This window comes from Hemibagrus wyckioides, linkage group LG17 (assembly GCF_019097595.1).
Source record: "Hemibagrus wyckioides isolate EC202008001 linkage group LG17, SWU_Hwy_1.0, whole genome shotgun sequence".
In the NCBI taxonomy this organism is placed as follows: Eukaryota; Metazoa; Chordata; class Actinopteri; order Siluriformes; family Bagridae; genus Hemibagrus; species Hemibagrus wyckioides.
Genome location: NC_080726.1, coordinates 1,195,705 through 1,215,041, shown reverse-complemented (window position 1 = coordinate 1,215,041; position 19,337 = coordinate 1,195,705). Strand labels below are relative to the sequence as shown.

The 19,337-nt window shown below is 42.9% G+C and overlaps 4 protein-coding genes across 8 annotated transcripts in view; 3 read left to right on the top strand and 1 right to left on the bottom strand.

Moving 5' to 3' along the window:
• Nucleotides 1-140: 140 nt before the first annotated feature.
• On the bottom strand, nucleotides 141-6,097 carry slc19a3a (solute carrier family 19 member 3a). Of its 2 annotated transcripts, none has more exons than XM_058413985.1 (6): nucleotides 5,097-5,210; nucleotides 3,272-3,902; nucleotides 2,986-3,195; nucleotides 2,631-2,823; nucleotides 2,338-2,479; nucleotides 141-541 (listed from the first exon to the last, which is right to left on the bottom strand). In XM_058413985.1, the coding sequence occupies exons 1-6, from the start codon at nucleotides 5,121-5,123 to the stop codon at nucleotides 386-388; spliced, it is 1,359 nt and encodes a 452-aa protein (XP_058269968.1). In that variant the 5' UTR covers nucleotides 5,124-5,210; the 3' UTR covers nucleotides 141-385. The 2 variants fall into 2 exon arrangements, with proteins under 2 accessions (XP_058269968.1, XP_058269967.1); XM_058413984.1 differs by lacking the exon at nucleotides 5,097-5,210 and adding an exon at nucleotides 5,375-6,097 and having other exon boundaries at nucleotides 142-541.
• A 730-nt stretch (nucleotides 6,098-6,827) lies between these two features.
• LOC131368104 (zona pellucida sperm-binding protein 4-like) lies at nucleotides 6,828-8,942 on the top strand. The gene is made up of 8 exons (XM_058413986.1): nucleotides 6,828-7,396; nucleotides 7,476-7,663; nucleotides 7,745-7,842; nucleotides 7,913-8,070; nucleotides 8,159-8,351; nucleotides 8,427-8,574; nucleotides 8,652-8,727; nucleotides 8,802-8,942. Exons 1-8 carry the CDS (start codon nucleotides 7,117-7,119, stop codon nucleotides 8,906-8,908), a joined length of 1,248 nt encoding a protein of 415 aa, XP_058269969.1. The 5' UTR covers nucleotides 6,828-7,116; the 3' UTR covers nucleotides 8,909-8,942.
• Nucleotides 8,943-9,681: 739 nt separating this feature from the next.
• Nucleotides 9,682-12,637, top strand: bloc1s3 (biogenesis of lysosomal organelles complex-1, subunit 3). Of its 4 annotated transcripts, none has more exons than XM_058413988.1 (2): nucleotides 9,682-9,715; nucleotides 11,833-12,637. In XM_058413988.1, the coding sequence occupies exons 1-2, from the start codon at nucleotides 9,697-9,699 to the stop codon at nucleotides 12,378-12,380; spliced, it is 567 nt and encodes a 188-aa protein (XP_058269971.1). In that variant the 5' UTR covers nucleotides 9,682-9,696; the 3' UTR covers nucleotides 12,381-12,637. The 4 variants fall into 4 exon arrangements, with proteins under 4 accessions (XP_058269971.1, XP_058269973.1, XP_058269975.1 ...); XM_058413990.1 differs by lacking the exon at nucleotides 9,682-9,715 and adding an exon at nucleotides 10,054-10,208; XM_058413992.1 differs by lacking the exon at nucleotides 9,682-9,715 and adding an exon at nucleotides 10,215-11,569.
• Nucleotides 12,638-13,611: 974 nt separating this feature from the next.
• LOC131368105 (gamma-interferon-inducible lysosomal thiol reductase-like) overlaps nucleotides 13,612-19,337 on the top strand; it is a 7,190-nt gene continuing 1,464 nt past the window's right edge. The window contains exons 1-6 of the mRNA XM_058413987.1: nucleotides 13,612-13,830; nucleotides 14,859-15,017; nucleotides 15,332-15,406; nucleotides 15,542-15,631; nucleotides 16,490-16,642; nucleotides 16,746-16,814. Coding sequence (XP_058269970.1) covers nucleotides 13,750-13,830; nucleotides 14,859-15,017; nucleotides 15,332-15,406; nucleotides 15,542-15,631; nucleotides 16,490-16,642; nucleotides 16,746-16,814 — 627 coding nt within the window. The 5' untranslated portion in view covers nucleotides 13,612-13,749. The remainder of the gene's footprint in view (nucleotides 13,831-14,858; nucleotides 15,018-15,331; nucleotides 15,407-15,541; nucleotides 15,632-16,489; nucleotides 16,643-16,745; nucleotides 16,815-19,337) is intronic.

Sequence of the window (19,337 nt, the reverse complement as noted above, 5' to 3'; positions counted from 1 at the left end):
AGTGGTGTTTAGTCAGAGTCAGGGCTCTGTGCAGTACACTCCAGCTCTTCCACTGTCTCTAACCTTCACCTCCACACCATGTCTTCATGGAGCTGCTTAGTGCACAGGGACATGGTCATGACGGAGCAGGGACTGGATTATTGAACTATTTATTTGTATTATTGCACATTTTGTATGATTAACACTGCTTACTGGACTCATTTCATTCAAAAATACAATAACAATAATGATGATACAGCAATATTTGACATAATAATAATTGCACTGTGAATATCAGTTTATATTTTGTATATTTCCAGAAACATATAAAAGTTATTTCCTAATATCTTCATCTCGTTCCCACACTCTGGGAGTCTGAACTGAGGAGCTGCAGCTGATCTGGACTTTAGAGTTTCACTGAATAGCCGTGAGCCTGTCCTGCATCGCTGTGTGTGTTCGGCTCGGGTTCTCTCTGCCTTGCCCTCTGCAGGAATAGCATGTACACTCCTCTTGCGAAGAAGATCAGAGCAATCAGGCAGAAATATGAGGCATAGATAATAAACTGTGAAAGAAAAACAAGAAAAAAATGAGAGAATTATAATTATTATTATTATTATTATTATTATTATTATCATTAATATTGTGATTAGAGTTATCACAGCTTCACTTCAACCTCAATACAGATCTCAGAAGGCTTCATCTCTGCTTCACCTGCTTCCTGACCTGACATGAGTGGTCACATGACCTGACTGTGGTCAGACACTACAGTGTTTAAGATTACTCAGCTTCTTCAGGTATGTAGTCATTTGTAGGCATCAAACTATGGGCAGTGTCCAGTCTTTACATAAATCTTCATGGTTTCCACGTACAGTCATGTGAAGACGGGTTGGTTATCCGGTTAGGTGAATTGTCGAGGGTTAACATTTCTACAGTCGGCACTCATCAAACCTTTTCTCATTCTGCTTCTTGCTGTCCCAACATCTGTCCACTTCTCCCCTGACGTCCACCATGGCCCATCTGGTGTCTGTTAGTGACGTGAACGAATCAGTGTATTTGAGTGAATCTTTTTAGTGAATGAATCAGTGTATTTGAGTGAATCATTTATCATTTAATGAATAAATCAGTGTATTTGAGTGAATCATTTGAGGTGAATGAATCAGTGTATCTGAGTGAATCATTTAAGTGAATGAATCAGTGTGTATGAGTGAATCATTTAAGTAAATTAATCAGTGTATCTGAGTGAATCATTTAACTGAATGAATCATTTTTGTTTGCTTGAAAATGTATCCTTCCTGCTTTTTGAGGCCTGCAGTAGGGTGTGTGTGGAGAAGTGTGTCACTGAGTGGACGAACTCTTTGAGTCTGAGTGAGGGCAGTAGACCTTCTGATTCTGAACTTGGTGAATGAACCAGGTTATGAAGAGAAGGTCTGATGAGTTTATTTTCATGCCATTTCAGTCAGACGGAGCAGGGACTGGATTATTGAACTATTTATTTGTATTACTGCACATTTTGTATGATTAACACTGCTTACTGGACTCATGTCCTGCTGAGTCACTGACGTGAGATCGGCTGATCCTGTGGGTTTATGGGAGTCTTATCCAGAGAGACTTACATTTACCTCATTTACAAAACTGAGCACTTGAGGGTTAAGGGTCTTGCTCCAGGGTCCAGCAACGGCAGCTTGATGTTTTACAGCCTTCTGTTTGGTCCACAGCAGAATCCACTAAAAATGACTCATGACTCTTTAAAAATGATTGTAACGTTGAAAACGTCTTCATACACATGTGTAAAAATGATATTCGTCTCCTAATTTGTGACCATTCTCTGAAAACTGCACTGCACTGACTGAAATGTCATGAAAATAAACTCATCAGACCTTCTCTTCGTGGACTGGACATGCCGATTTGAATAAATCTTCATTCTAAAACTGGGATGTCCAATGTTATCCGCAAAGGGCCGGTGTGGGTGCAGGTTTTCATTCCAACTGAGCAGAAGCTATACCTGAGTCTACTGAAAGCCAAGAACTACTGATTAGCCAGTTGGAATCAGGTGTAGCTTCTGCTTGGTTGGAGTGAAAACCTGCACCCACACCGGCCCTTTCTGGATAAGATTGGACACCCCTGTTCTAAAACATATGAGTGAATAAAACTATGAAATAATTACTCATAACATCTAACAGACTTTCACTGGTGTGGTGGAATGAGGTAACTTGAAGAAAAGGTAACTGAATCACTTTTCGGTGAACAGATTCAAAAGATTCAACTGATGCTATCTTCTCCACATCTCCATCCTTCCCTCAGGTAGATAGAATCATTAACGTTCAGATCTTTAGTTTGACTTTATTTATTAATCCACACCTGTGTTATGACGTCCAGGCCGAGTCCCCTGCTGTCCACAACGATGGAGGTGAGGATCGTCTGCAGAACGAGTGCAATGAAGGTGTTGACTCCAAAAACCAGCGCATAACGCTCTACAGACAAACCAGCAGCAATCTGGAACCTGGCACAGAACGTGGGAATATTCAGACATGGATCACCAACACCAACACATTTCACATGTTTATCTCAAGTTCATTCATTTCTCTATTCATTAATTTATGGTGTGTATCTGTAGCAATGGTCTCCAGGTTGTTTAATCTAGCTCTTCTTACATGGCGATGGTAATGAGCAGCATATAGAGACTCTTGAAGACGATGTAGCCGCCGTAACAGACCCAGATGTTGGAGATGAAGACCATGACGTAGAGCGCTGCACTGCTGAGGGCGGAGAGCGAGCCGAGAGCCAGTTCACCCCAATGAGACCAATTAACACGGCTGAACCCAACACCGTACGCCGACGCTGCACCTGGACAATACAGAAACTAATAAACTTAGCATGACATGATGAAGATCTCGTTCCGATCAGAGGCTAATCAAAGCTGTCAGTTTGTTCCTGCTATAACTCTCAGAACACAAAAGCTTCACGTCCACGTTCCTGCTCCTGGAGACAGAAGAACCTGGTGCTCACCGAACAGGTTGGAAACAGCCTCGACTCCTCCGTTGTAGAGCGTGCTGTTCTGGCTCGGCTCCACGGTTTCCCACAGCGCTTGAACGTAGTTCACAGTCTGATTGTAGCCACAGGTCGCCATGGCCCACCACACTGACCAGATCAGCATTTCAGTGGAGGAGAAACAGCATCGGAAATCTGACCAGAGCTGCAGCATAGTTTTACTAAAACCTACAGGAAGAGCAAGAGTTCACATGAGCTTCACTGTAACCTTCAGGAGATGTGGATGATTAACCAATCACCTCACCTGATTTCTCCACATCTGCTCCAGGTTCTTCCTGAACCTTCTTCTGAGTGAGTGAGTTCTTCTGCTTGTTCTCCATCATTTCTACATCTACACTACCACTCGTACATTCTGTTTCCACTGTCTTGTCTGTCTCACCGCAGTCTTCCTCCTGATTCATGTCTTCCTCTCTCCGTTTACTCTGGTGGAAGAACATGCTGGTGCTGGGCATGGGCAGGAGGAGTACAGCAATGGAGGAAATGGAGATGAGCACTAATGTGAACACCAGGATGTAGTAGTATGACATTAATTCGAGTGAAAGCAGGATCTGTCCTGCGACAGAACCGACGGTGTAGCCAATCAGCTGAGCAGAGCGACAGAAGGACGTGGCTTTCAGGTAAAACTGCAAATCCACCACGCTGTAGATGTAGGAGAAGTATGCCACCTCACACGCTGTCACCACGCTGTAGGTGAACTGCATCACCTGCATCTCCGCTACACTCTCTAGCCACAGCAGCATAGCAGAGGTTAGGAAAAGCGTGCAGCACTGAAGCATGATCACGGGTTTGTAGCGCAGCCAGTCTGTGAGCAGGAAGACAGGAAGTAGGACGGCCAGGTACGAGTACGTCCACACTGGGAAAATCTGATTAGTCACCTGAGTGGGAGGAATTAAAGAAGGTCAGGATTAAAATACAATTTCAAATAAAATGACCTCATAGCCTGTTCTTTCATCCCTGTGTTAGAACCCAGCCCTGACCCGTCTCACTTCTATCAGGCCCTGGACCCTTGCCCCTGGTGTTGGTCCATGGTCCATGTTGATCCCTGACGCTCCTTTTCCATATCAGTTCTTCTCTGTCTTCTGATCCTTGTGTGCTCTATCAGCCCCTGGCCTTGACCCTTGTCCCACATGGATCCTCAGTGCAAACCTCACTCTGTGCTCCTGATCTTCTCCCATGTCAGCCCCTTGGACCTACTCACTCATTGTCCCCTGTGTTAGCTCCTGGATCTTGGAGCTGCTCACTGCTGCTGAAGATGTTCCACATGGAGCCTGGAGATGCATGGGATTGGTGGTGGTACCTCTTAGAGACCATGGAGATTAAGTTCCTCCATGTGTTTACTCTATCCCTCATCCCTATGTCAGAACTCAGCCCTGTCACTTCTAACAGGCCCTGGACTCTTGCTCCACTCTCTGTGTTTATAATGATTTATAATCCCACTCTCTGTGTTTATTATGATTTATAATTCCCCCATGTATATCTGAGGTCTTGACCTCGTCTGTAGCCCTGCTCTGCTCCTGACCCTCAGTGATCCTATGGTTCCTTTGAGAACTTTTCTCTGGAAACTTTCACTTCCATAAAAGACACTATACCATCTCTCATTCTTAAAACGATCCATATTTTTATAACTACACATTGACTCAATAACCTCTGTATTTCTTTTTGTTGTAGAACGTTCTGGATGATAAAACACTGCTCTTTATCAGCCTGGTGTTCTGTAGTCTAAACATGAGCTGGAGAATTCAGCCTGAGCTTTTATTCAGAGGTGTACGTGTGAAGGACGCGCTGTAGACCATACAGATGACACCCAAGGCAAAGACCAAAAACACAACAAGACAAAACCATTATGACACAATGACCAGATGTGTGGACTGGACAACACCAGTGGACTAATACAGCCAGATTAAATGATTCATTCACAGAAAAATAGATAATAATCACATTATTTAAACATTTTGGTAACTTCCTCTGAATATATCTAAAGAATCAATTATTTCAAATCAAAACAATAGTATGAAAGTGTAGAATAATCAGAATTATTGATAGAGTTAGCATTAACGGTGCTAACGTACACGTACACGGTGCTCTGTATTCGGCATCTGGTGACGTTCATAAAATTCCGAAGAAGCTGAAACGATCTCAGAGCTAAAATGATGAGAAACATGCAAAATAAAAGATTTTCTCACATCTATGGCAATAAAATATAGAAATATTATTTATTTAACAGTGTTTATGTGTAACAAACACACAAGCTATTTAAACCCCATATATAAACTTGTATAGCAGACGGAACCCAGATCTGAACCCGATCAACCCAACAGTTTCCTGAATAAAGCTGTCTAGAATCTACCTGCTCGATGGTGAGGTTTTTGTCCGGTCCGGTCATGTAGCTGATCAGAAACGGTTCTATCGGTTTCACCGAGCTGAGAAATCCATAAACACACAACAGCGTAGTGGGAAAACCCCAACCTGCCCTCCATCTCCTAAAAACATCAGCCATTGTTCACACAGCTCCTCAGTCTTCCTTCCTTCTAGCAGCAGGTGCTCCGTATCTTCATCATGGTGTGTGTGTGTGTGTGTTTCTCAGAGCATGCATACTTCCACAATCTGTCAATGAGCAACTGGTTCAAAGGTCTACACACACACACACAATCTTCAGTCCTCCTCAGATAAACAATAATTAAGACGTGACCTTAAAGTAAATTAGTCTTTTAGAGGAGCAGTGGAACCATCTGAAGACACACAGTTTGATCGGAACCACCGAGTTTGGGCAAAAGAACCCATGATGGAAACATCTTCACAGATAGAACTCTGATTTGGGCTGAAACTGAAACCTAAGCTTGGGATGGGACCATCTTCAGACTGGGTGAAATGACCTTATCTTGGACAGAATGAGATGTTTGGCCAGAAGATCTCTGAGGACCTCAAATGTCCCACTAAGAACCCCCTGATTATGGCTGGGAGAGCGTTCTGCTAGTGTGGAAGAACCTTCACACTCAGTAAGAGAACGTCTTGGCCTCACCAGAGCGATGAGAAGATCTCACCATCTGGATAAATGGAACTAAAAATTAACTCTCAGATTGCTTTGGTCGAAATCTATAAATAAACCAAACAAATAACTCAACCATCACACTGAACCCTTCACAAACCCATCACAGTGGTGCTAATCCTTCATACTTGTGTGCTTATGGAGGCATCAGTACATGTGTACTAACAGTCACATCATTTAAATATGACATAAAATTAATAATATAATTAAATGAAGCTAGAATCATTTCATTTTGCATTCAATATATTGCAGAGAATTTAAACATCTAACTTTTATTTTGTATTTTCGTCTCCCTCCATTTTGTCTGGTACACAACAAGCAAAGAAATCTCTGTCAAAATAAGAGTCACCTATGCTGCAAGCACATGTTCAGGTAATACTAGAAAAATAAACATTTATTAATAAAATACTTGGCATGTAAATGTTAAGAAACAAATATCTGCACTAGCGATTTTAAAACCAGGTCACCTTTAATATGAGAAGAGCTTCAGATGTGAGCTATTGCTTGTGCACCTTTTTATAATAATGGTTTTATCTTATTTTTGTTAAGACAAAATGTTTAATTCATTTAAATGCATAAATCAGGAATGTCCAATGTTATCCGCAAAGGGCCGGTGTGGGAGCAGGTTTTCATTCCAACTGAGCAGAAGCCACACCTGAGTCTAGTGAAAGCCAAGATCAGTTGATTAGCCAGTTGGAATAAGGTGTAGCTTCTGCTTGGTTGGAATGAAAACCTGCACTTACACCAGCCCTTTCTGGATAGACTGGACACCCCTGGCATAAATTAAAAGTGTTGATTAGCTGTCCAAGCTCAGACTGCTGGGATACTCTCACAGATAATTAACATAAGTAATTCGAACAAATGTCTGTTTAAAACGCCGCTCGAAAATGCGGTGATTAACGTGGTTAATGACGTCACACGGCTGGAACTTCATTAACGACTAGTTAAGTAGGCGGAGACTCCTGATTCAATTAGGACTGGAGACACAATAAAAGACAGATGGCGCAGCCTAGCTAAATGTTGGTGTATGCAGTTTGGGAACAATGGTGACTACAGGGGTAAGTTTGGTGGTTTTGGGGCTTTTTCTTGCCTTTGGCTGTGTGAGCAGTATTCCTGCAGCCCCAACAAATGTGAAGAAGCCATCTCAGGATTCTCCGCTTCCTGGGAAGCCCACTGTGCCGCCACAGATGTCTGGCCAGGTTCAGAAATGCCAAGTGCAAGACTATGAAAGAGTCCCTTGTGGAGAACCTGGCATCAAGGCTGCTCGGTGTAATACTATAAACTGCTGTTTTGATGGTCAACAGTGCTATTATGGGAAAACTGGTGAGTTTGGAGTTCTGTTTGTCTTGATTGTGGTTTAACATGTTAAAACTGATTCCTTTCTTTCCTTTGGTGTTCCCAGTGACCGTGCAGTGTACCCTTGATGGCCAGTTTGTGTTGGTGGCAGCCAGAGATACAACCCTTCCCAGGATAAGCCTGGAGTCCATCAGCATGTTGGGAGGAAATGCTGGACCCTGCAGTCCTGTTGACTCAAATGCAGCCTTTGCTATTTACCAGTTTCCTGTGACTGCTTGTGGGACAACCATGATGGTTTGTGTCTAAATGGTTTTCTCCTAAATGCCTTAATTTCAGTGACTCATTTCAAGCTCACCTCTGTTCCCCTCTGTCTAGGTGAAGGGTGGCTATGTCATCTATGAAAACAGGATGGTCTCTTCCTATGAAGTTGGGGTTGGACCCCGTGGCTCAATCACACGAGACACTCATTATGAGTAAGTGACCTAAAACTCATGGTCCAGGGAATATTTAAGCCTTTTACTGACCTGTTCTTTCCTTTTGTAGGCTGTACTTCCAGTGTAAATATTCAGGTGTTGGCTTGGCTGCTTTGTCTATTGACCCTGCAGCCAATGTTGATCCTCTGCCCCTTGTTGCTTCTGGACCTCTCCAAGTAGAACTAAGACTAGGAAAAGGTCAATGTGTCACAAAGGGTTGTGTAGCAGGTGAGCCCTGTCTGGACATCTGGAATGCAGTCTGAATTTCAGTAGTTTCAACAGGTGTTAATGCCCCCCCCCCCCCATCTCTCCACAGAACAAATAGCCTATAACTCCTACTACAGTGCTCTTGACTACCCTGTGACTAAGGTTCTGAGGGAACCGGTGTATGTTGAGGTGCGCATTGTGGGCAGAACTGATCCGAATATTGTCCTGGTTTTGGGAAGCTGCTGGGTGACTGCTGCTCCTAACCCCTACAGCCTTCCCCAGTGGGACCTTTTGGTGAATGGGTAAGCTCAAGTCTTCTGTTTTTGGAGTCCCATGACCATATTGAACAGGAAGTAATGACCTTGTGTATTCCAAAGGTGTCCATACAAGGATGACCGCTACTTGACCAGGCTGATCCCAGTGAATGGAACATCCAGACTTGCGTACCCTACCCATTACAGACGCTTTGTCCTGAAGATGTTTACGTTTGTGGATAAGACCTCCATGGCTCCACTGCAGGAGACGGTAAAGGCTCGAGTTCTCCTCATGCTCTTCTACACATGAAGTGGGTTCTTTTGCTCACTTTCTTCCTTCCCCCTCAGCTCTACATCCACTGCAGTACAGCTGTGTGCCTTCCAAATGCACTGGACTCTTGTGAACCGATGTGCACCAGAACAAGTGAGTAGACCCCTTTAGTGCTGTTTGCTTCTTTCCTTGACTGGTTTATTGACCTTGTTCTCCTTTCTCTTCAGAAAGAGCCGTTTATGCTGCAGTGGAAGAAGGCTCTTCTCAGACATCAGGACTAGTGTCTAGTGGAGAAGTGATCTTCACCCAAAGTTCTTCTCAGTTTGTTTATTGAAGCTGTGCAAAATAAAAGTATTTGACTTTCAAAACAGTCTCTGGTTCATTTGGTGTGGAAATTAAGTTGTAGAACTTGTAAGATCTTCTGGACAAAGGCATCTTGGAAGTCCATGTTATGTCTGTTGGCTGTAAAGTCATGGCCTCTACTAGTGCTCTTTCATGTGTCCATGCTTAAGCCACAGCCTTTGCTTTTTATCAACATGGCCTTTACTCAAGAGCTGGGGCTTAAAGTTGGCAACCTTCTGCTAGCAAGTTCTCATGCTGTCCAGTGCTTTGGGGGTTTAAAGTCTAGTCCTTTTGGATATTGTTTACAAGGTCCAGAAAAGAATTTTCTTGGAAGAAGGCCTGTGACCTTCTGCTGTTGAAAAGCTTGTTTTATACATAACCAATGAAGTAAGCTTCTTAGGTCTTGTAAGAAGGAGGAAGGGATTATTCTTTAGCCATATAATCCTGTTTGCTTATCACAGCCTGAGCCCTAATCATGTTGAGTGATGGGCTTCATCCTTTCTTTTTCTTGTAGAAAGAACAGGAAGTCTGTTCTACATGATCTATTTAAATTTTAAGCCTCTTGTATACTGCGTTTTGGCTTTTCCCTTCAGGGGTCTCCACAGCAAATCTTCTCTCCACCTATCCCTATCTTCTGCATCCTCAACACTTCCACCCACTAGCTTCATATCCTCATTTATTACATCCATATACCTCCTCTTTGGATATGTTGTGATGTTCCTAAAAAAAAAAAAAACCCCACTGAACTCTATCTGGCTCTTCCTGACCAAAAGAAAAGCAATGGGTCAGGCATCTGGAGGTAAGTGGCTTTATATCAGTTCTCAAGTTCAGTGTTTAATGTCCATGTCTTCAGCAGGACCTGAATAAACACCAAGTGATTCACCTACCATGGAGAGATGATTTGCTACGGTGACTTCTGAAGGGAAAAGCTGAAAGAAGATTCACTTAACATGAAAACACTACTTGTGTCTAGAATATTTGATGCCTAAAGTTGTTTTTCTATACCAAAAAAAAACTAATCCAGGTTGTCACTGAGTTTAATGAGGTGAGAAAAAACTCGAGGACAAAGTGCTAATTTCTCTCGAGACACGGAAACAAAGGGTTAAAGACTTCACGCAAACCTGGACATTTATTTTCCTCCATTTGTTTTCTGGTCTTTTAATCGAGCATCGTCTCGAGCCGACTTTTAGTTTGACGGAGCAAGTCACGTGCCTTATTGGCCCGTAGCCGGCTTCACGCGTGTCATATGATAAGCCACGTGACCCCTGAGACAGCTCCGGGAAGTCTGAGATGTGAGTAAAATTTATAAGACATGAGTGTGTTTTTATCCTAACTTCAGTACTGAAATGTGTTAGCGGTCAGATCAAAGAGTAGGAGCGGTCAGATCAAAGAGTATAGGAGATGCGCGCGCTGTTAGACAGGACAGAACAGTGACGTGATAAATGATATTCCTGTAAATATTTTGTAAATACTCCTTTACATTATTATGCAAATTATCCTCAGCTACTTTGTCACCGAAATCTAATCTAATTTAAATATTATTATTATAACCTAAAGAGAATATTTTAACAATTAACAAATATCAAATTCTAATGTTATTGGTCTCATATATAATGGTACCCAGTGTGATATACAGTGAAATGCTTACACCACTATCTGCTTTAACCCTTGAAAAGGAAAAGGAATAAGGACAGAAAAAGACAGGGATAAAATACGTAATATAAAATATAAAAAAAAAACTACAATTTACAGTAGGTAAATAAAAATATAAATATAAATAAGTAAGGTAGGGTATATGTGTATACAGAATATGTATAAAATATAGAATATATATAACAAATGTAAGATATGTAAAATGTAAACAACTGTATTATACAGAACTATATAAAGTGAATAGTGTACAATAATGTGCAGTGTGCAGACAGCAGCAGTACGGGGGTTATGTACTGAAATAAGGACAATCTCACTGCTCAGCTACTGTCTGAAATATGATTGGATAAATACTCTTATCATAAATATATACTACTGGAAGCAGCGCAAGCGAGAGAAAAGGATGCACTCTATGGTGCAGGAGTAAAAGTTCCTTAGCACCTTAGCGGGCAGTCTAAAGTCTCTCATGCGTCTGAGGTGGAAGAGACGCTGTCAGGCCTTCTTCACCACGGTGTTGATGTGACAGGACCATGACAGGTCCTGCATGATGTGAACACAGAGGTATCTGAAGCTGTCCACTCTCTCCACTGGGCTGCTGTTGATCACAGGGGTCTGGTAGTTCCTCTCCTGCTTTCTGCTGAAGTCCACTATCAGCTCCTTAGTCTTGCTGCCGTTAAGGTGGAGGTTGTTCCTCTGGCACCAGTTCTCCAGAGTCTTAATCTCCTCCAGGTAGGCCGTCTCATTGTTGTCGGAGATCAGTCCGACCACAACGGTGTTATCAGCAAACTTGATGATGTTGGTGGAGTTGGTAGTGGCCATGCAGTCATACGTGTACAAAGAGTACAGCAGGGGGCTCAGAACACAACCCTGAGGGGCTCCAGTGCTGAGGGTGAGTGAGGCTGAGACATGTCTGCCCATCCTTACTGCCTGTAATCTGCCAGTTAGGAAATTGGAGATCCGCTGACAAAGAGATGGGCTGAGTCCCAGGTGCTCCAGCTTGGTGGTGAGTGTGGAGGGGATTATAGTGTTAAACGCTGAACTATAGTCAACAAACAGCATTTTAACATAATTCCCCTTTCTAGTGTCCAGGTGAGTGAGTGATGTGTGAATAATAATAATGACGTAAAAGACCTGAATGACAGGTAATTGTGTGTGAATGTGATGCTTTATTTATTTATTTATTGATTGGCTTGTTCATAAAAAAAATATTAGAAATAAAATGTTTTTAAATCCTTGAGCAGCTGTAATTTTTTTTTTATCTTCCAGTTTCCAGGGCCATGGCAGACAGAAAGTCCCAGATTGTGGTGGAAGGAGAGGCGTCTGAGTCGGATTCGGATCAGGAGATCTACACGACCTCTGGACTCACGGTTCCGGGCGAAGCCTCAGAGACGGACAGCGAGGGTGAGGAAGAAAAACCCACTGCATTCCATCATCACTTACCTCCTCTCACTGTGGATCGCCACGACGACGTGTCCATCCCTCAGCAGAGCCCGACCACACCCACTCATGGCGGCCGGGTCAGCTCGTTGCTGCAGCAGAAACTGCAGGAGAGCGATGCGCGTCTGTGTGCGGACGTGTCTCAGAGCGTGAGACAGGTGTATCACGGAGCCACCAGAGACATCCGGGCGGCCACGGCGCACCTGAGTCACTCGCAGGGCGTCGTCATTGCCACCTCGCACGCCGTCCGCGTCGCCATGGATGACCTCCGGGCGGTGTGTGACAAGATCGACATCATCACTAGCTGTCGCTTGCTGCCTGACATCGCCATGACGACCGCTTCATCACCCACAATGCCTTGCTCTGCTCCTCATTAAACTGCACTAGAGCTCCATGAGGTTAGAACACCAGACGCCGTGAGGATGTGAGCTCATACCCTGCTTGAGAGGAGATGGAGAGCCGGTCAGCACCAAGCTCCTCAGGACTGAACGAGAGCGAGCAGCCTGGAGGTTTAAACCACAAACTGTGAGAGAACCACAGGGTCATGAGTTCAAACCCCAACACTGACCGACACCTGAGGACTGAGACCCCAGATCTGACCAAGACCCAGTGCTTCTAAACCTCAGTACTGACAGAACAGTATGTTAAACTGGTGTCTGTCGGCTTACTGGTGGTACTGGAACTCAAACTGGTAACATTCTAGTGACTAGCAGTGATGAGCATGCAGCCATGCAATTCACTTGAATCATCATCATTTTGAAACATCATCATGTGATTGTGTCAATGCACTATAAATAAAATTCTGATTAAACACAGCTCTGAACTTCAGATGTATGTGTGTGTGTGTGTGTGTGTGTGCTGATGTTCCAGTAAACAGTGTCTGTGATGAAAGTTGCACACTGAATAAAAGAGGAAGCTTTCATGATCACAACATGGTGTGTGTGTGTGTGTGTGTGTTATAACCCTGAGCCTTTTAAATAAAGACAGCACTAAACATCCACTACACAACATCCTCATAACACAATAAACACAGCTGCATGGAGAAGTTCAATCAAAAGCTACAGGAAGGACGTTATAACACGTGTAATAGATGCAGGAATAATAGCCACTCTTAATGTCCACTTTATTACCACTTAATCTCACACAGGATGCTGTTGGTTTTCTGTGTAAACTCTAGAGAGTGTTGTGTGAAAATCTCAGGAGAAGATCAGCGAGAGTCTGAAAAACTCAAACCAACCACCATGAAACACTCACTGAGGTCAGACTTCTGCTTTATTCTGAGGTTTGATCTGGACAGTACCTGAAGATCTGGACAGAGATCAGACTTCTGCCTTATTCTGAGGTTTGATCTGGACAGTACCTGAAGATCTGGACCTGCATCTGGATGAGGTTATGGATTATACTGCTGTCTCCTGATTGGCTGATTAGAGCGTCAATGTGTTCCTAATAAAGTGGACGGTTTTTAAAAGTGTTGTCTGAACACTGAGCCTGAAACTCACGGAGGTTAATAATAAATAAATAAACAAATAAATAAATAAACAAACACGGATTTGATTCAAAATTCCTTTTCTTTTCTTTTATTAACGCTTTATGTCACGTGCTGGTTTCCATACTCGGCTTACAGCGCGAGAGACACCGGAGCAGACCGCGTCACAGCACGGGGAAGTGTGTAACTTAAAAACAGCACACACACACACACACACACACACACACTTCTTTTTCTTCTTCTTCAGACCCTCTGCAGGGATGTGTGTGTTGAAGTTCGCGCTCGTGTGCCTGGTAGTGTTGGTGAAGGAGTGCACGAGCTCACCGACTGACAAGTTCTGGGTGAGAAACACACACACACACAATCACAAAACCGCAACTGCAGTCTCTCTCTCTCTCTCTCTCTCTCTCTCTCTCTTTCTTTCTCTCGCAGTTCACACTTACACGTGACTCTTAAATCGCCTCCTATAACTGTTATGAATACTGTATTCTAGTAATAGGAAGTTCGGATCATTTTACTGACTCGGATGTTTGACTCTCGTTCAGCAAAATGAACGGATCTTTTTGTCACGTGATGAAGGAGAGCACGACTCAGGAGATTGACTGATCTTGTTTCCCGTACAGAGCCTAAATGATGTTGCGCATGCGCGGTCAATACAAAATGAACGAATCGCTCTCTGAGCCGACTCGTTGTACCTGAGTCAAATTAAGGATTCGTTTAAAATGAAGACACATCACTGTCACAAGAGCCAAGAATTCCGTTTCAGTGCATTACAGAAGAGTGTGACTTTAATCCTCCATTAACACGAGGCTCCCTGTGTGGACATGAAAATAACACACTAATACACTGCAGTTTAAATAAGACAAAGTTTAAAGTGAAGTTATGATTTATCTCTAACATTTATTCCTAATGAGAAGCCTGAGGTGACGGTGGTGAGGAAAAACTCCCTGAGATGATCTGAGGAAGAAACTTTAAGAGGAACCAGGCTCAGAAGGCCTCATCTGGGGGACACTGGACAGGAAATAATGTAAATGTAAATAATGTCCTTTCTACAACAGCAACCAAGAGGAACTGATTGGTCAGTGTAGCTTCTGAGGTCATTATAGACTTGACACTAATTCCTTCCTGCTGAAAGCTGACCGATGCAACAGCAGTTCAGAGATGTTCAGATCAGGTGTAATAGTCTCTGAGTGGTTCTGTCTACAGCCAGTTCCTGGGTCACAGATTGACCACTCAGATCTATCCACAGCAGCAGTGACCACCACCAAGCCACAAGATTCCAACCTGTAGAGCGTCTGGAAGTCATGTGTTGTAGTAATAATGCCTAATAATCACACAGAATTCCATGTGTGTGTGTGTGTGTGAGCAGGTGAACTCCAGCAGAAGCGCTGTTCCTGTCAGTGTGTCTCTGTATTATGAGTCTCTGTGTCCTGATTGCCAGGAGTTTATGGCGTTACAGTTCATGCCCACTCTCATCATGCTGAGGAACATCATTAACGTGGATCTCATCCCGTACGGCAACGCAGAGGTACAGCACACACACACACACACACACACACACACTGTAATTAACACTGACACAAGAAGCTTCAAGTTACAGCTTTATTTCAGACTGTGCTGACACTGGAGACTCCTTCCACACGTGACACGGTGGAGTGTGTGCTGTACACGTCTGAGCTGTTGCTATAGAAACCCTAACGTATCAGAGTGAAGCGTTATATATATGTATGTGTATAAACCTGCGCCACTGTTAGAGAGAATTAATCAGCACCTGATGACCAATCAGAAGTCAGGATTTAAACGCTGTGAATTCTCACTGACCCCTGGGTCTGTGTCCTGCAGGAGAAGCAGGTCGGAGACAAGTACGAGTTCACCTGTCAGCACGGACCGGACGAGTGTCTGGGCAACATGATCGAGGTGAGACTATAGAAAATAATCAGGATGATAAAAACAGGGTGATGTCATAGCTACACCTGCTCAGGTGTGTGTGTGTGTGATCCTCTGATTAATGTGTGTGTGTGTGTGTTTGTGTGTGTGTGTGTGTGTGTTCAGACGTGTGTGATGAAGAAAGTGCCCAGTGCTGCGGTTCCTGTGATTTACTGCATGGAAGCTGCTGAGAACGTGGTGAAGGCGGCAGAATCTGTAAGTCTTCATGATCACTGATTTTACACCTCTGCCTCTGACCAAAAATAGCCTTTTTTTGTCACATATACATTACAGCACAGTGAAATTCTTTCTTCACATATCTCATCCTTGGAGATTGGGGTCAGAGCGCAGGGTCAGCCATGATACAGCACCCCTGGAGCAGAGAGGGTTAAGGACTTTGCTCAAGGGCCCAACAGTGGCAATTTCCAATCTTTTGGTCAACAACCTAGAGCCTTAACCACTTGAGCCACCACGCCCCTCAAATAGAATAGCCTCAGGGGGTCAATATTGGCCTCAGATTTAATCTGACCTGACTCTGTCTGGCCCTTAGTCCAGGACGGCGTCACTCTGACCCACACTACCCTCAGTGGGACACAGACTCCTAACTGGTGTTACTCTAACAGACTTAAACTTACTGTAATCTCAGATTAGTCACCTGCTTTGACCCCAGGTTTCCTCACATGGACCACTCCAGCCTCAAATATATCCTGAAATAATGTAACCTCAGTCAGACAGGGTCTCTGTTTATCCCACATTAATCTGAGCCTAATCCACACTGGCAATAATCTGACCCAGACTAACTAATCTGACCTGGACCAGACGAGTTTAACCCTAACTGAACTAGGCTCAGTACGCGGATTAGTCTCAATCCTCAGGTCTTGTATATGATTATACCAGATTTCTATCACACTTCATCTCTTCATCCTCTGCTGATCACCTTCTGGTCAGCAGTGTGGTCAGCAGTGTGAGGTAGCCTGCTTCTTTCTGAGATAAAGCATGTTTCAGTAAATGTCATCTCTGGTAGTGGTCAGTTCCTGGTCAGTGTGTATTGATGGTGTGATTGTTTGTCCTCAGTGTCTTGCGGTGTTCAGTCCAGAAACGAGCTTCGGTGACATCATGGCCTGTGTGAATGGTAACGAGGGAAACCAGTTAATGCACGAGAACGCCAAGAAAACCGCCGCTTTACAGCCACCGCATCAATACGTGCCGTGGGTCACCATCAACGGGGTGAGAAGAATCGGTCACCTGATTGACCTCCCTCATTCGGAAACCTTTCATCTTTAATCATCTTTACCTTCCTGCTTCCTGTTTATCATCTGTGTGTTTACAGGAGCACACTGAAGAGCTGCAGCAGAAAGCTATGAACTCACTCTTCCTACTGGTCTGCAGTCTGTACAAGGTCAGTGGGGGGGGGGAGAGGGAATGATAAAGTAAAAGGGAGGGAGTGATAGAGAGGCAGATGTATAGATGAAGGGATAGACGGAGGGATGAACAGGAGATGGACACAAACAGATGGACAGAAAGACAGAGTAGCAGACAGACAGAGGGATGTAGTGAGAGATTCATGGAAGGTCAAAGAGAGAGATGGAGAGAGAGTGATAGAAAGAGTGAGAGAGGTTTAAGGTTCATTTGCTGCTGGATTGTGAATGTTACCTGTTGCACTGTGGAGTTTATTATTGTGTGTGTGTGTGTGTATATCTGTGTGTGTGTATATCTGAGTGTGTGTATATCTGTGTGTGTGTATATCTGTGTGTGTGTGTATATGTATGTATATCTGTGTGTGTGTGTGTGTATGTATGTATATCTGTGTGTGTGTGTGTGTGTATATCTGTGTGTGTGTGTATGTGTATGTACATCTGTGTTTGTGTGTGTGTGTGTGTGTGTATATATCTGTGTGTGTGTATATGTATGTATATCTGTGTGTGTGTGTGTGTATGTATGTATATCTGTGTGTGTGTGTGTGTATATCTGTGTGTGTGTGTATGTATATCTGTGTGTGTGTGTGTGTATATATGTGTATGTGTGTATGTGTATGTACATCTGTGTATGTGTGTATGTGTATGTACATCTGTGTGTGTGTGTGTGTGTGTGTGTGTATGTATATCTGTGTGTGTGTATATGTATGTATATCTGTGTGTGTGTGTGTGTATATCTGTGTGTGTGTGTGTATATCTGTGTATGTGTATGTACATCTGTGTATGTGTGTATGTGTATGTACATCTGTGTGTGTGTGTGTGTGTGTGTATATCTGTGTGTGTGTATATGTATGTATATCTGTGTGTGTGTGTGTATGTATGTATATCTGTGTGTGTGTGTGTGTGTGTGTGTGTATATCTGTGTGTGTGTGTATGTGTATGTACATCTGTGTTTGTGTGTGTGTATATCTGTGTGTGTGTATATGTATGTATATCTGTGTGTGTGTGTATATCTGTGTGTGTGTGTATGTATATCTGTGTGTGTGTGTGTGTATATCTGTGTTTGTGTGTGTATGTGTATGTACATCTGTGTGTGTGTATATATCTGTGTGTGTGTATATATCTGTGTGTGTGTATATGTATGTATATCTGTGTGTGTGTATATCTGTGTGTGTGTGTATGTATATCTGTGTGTGTGTGTGTGTGTATATCTGTGTTTGTGTGTGTATGTGTATGTACATCTGTGTGTGTGTATATATCTGTGTGTGTGTATATATCTGTGTGTGTGTGTGTATATCTGTGTGTGTGTGTATGTATATCTGTGTGTGTGTGTGTGTATATCTGTGTATGTGTGTATGTGTATGTATATCTGTGTGTATATCTGTGTGTGTGTATATGTATGTATATCTGTGTGTGTGTATATGTATGTACATCTGTGTATGTGTATGTACATCTGTGTGTGTGTGTGTATATCTGTGTGTGTGTATATGTATGTATATCTGTGTGTATATCTGTGTGTGTGTGTATATGTATGTATATCTGTGTGTGTGTGTGTGTATATCTGTGTATGTGTGTATGTGTGTGTGTGTGTGTGTGTGTGTGTGTGTATATGTATGTATATCTGTGTGTGTGTATATGTATGTACATCTGTGTATGTGTATGTACATCTGTGTGTGTGTGTGTATATCTGTGTGTGTGTATATGTATGTATATCTGTGTGTATATCTGTGTGTGTGTGTATATGTATGTATATCTGTGTGTGTGTGTGTGTGTATATCTGTGTATGTGTGTATGTGTATGTACATCTGTGTATGTGTGTATGTGTATGTACATCTGTGTGTGTGTGTGTGTGTGTACATCTGTGTGTGTGTGTGTATATCTGTGTGTGTGTATATGTATGTATATCTGTGTATGTGTGTATGTGTATGTACATCTGTGTATGTGTGTATGTGTATGTACATCTGTGTGTGTGTATATCTGTGTATGTGTATGTACATCTGTGTGTGTGTGTGTGTGTATATATCTGTGTGTGTGTATATGTATGTATATCTGTGTGTGTGTGTGTGTGTGTGTGTGTATGTGTATGTATATCTGTGTGTGTGTGTGTGTATATCTGTGTGTGTGTGTGTGTATATCTGTGTGTGTGTATATGTATGTATATCTGTGTGTGTGTGTGTGTGTGTGTATGTGTATGTATATCTGTATGTGTGTGTGTGTATATCTGTGTGTGTGTGTGTGTGTGTATATCTGTGTGTGTGTATATGTATGTATATCTGTGTGTGTGTGTATGTGTATGTATATCTGTGTGTGTGTATATCTGTGTGTGTGTATATGTATGTATATCTGTGTGTGTGTGTGTATGTGTATGTATATCTGTATGTGTGTGTGTGTGTGTGTATATCTGTGTGTGTATATGTATGTATATCTGTGTGTGTGTGTGTATGTGTATGTATATCTGTATGTGTGTGTGTGTGTGTATATCTGTGTGTATATGTATGTATATCTGT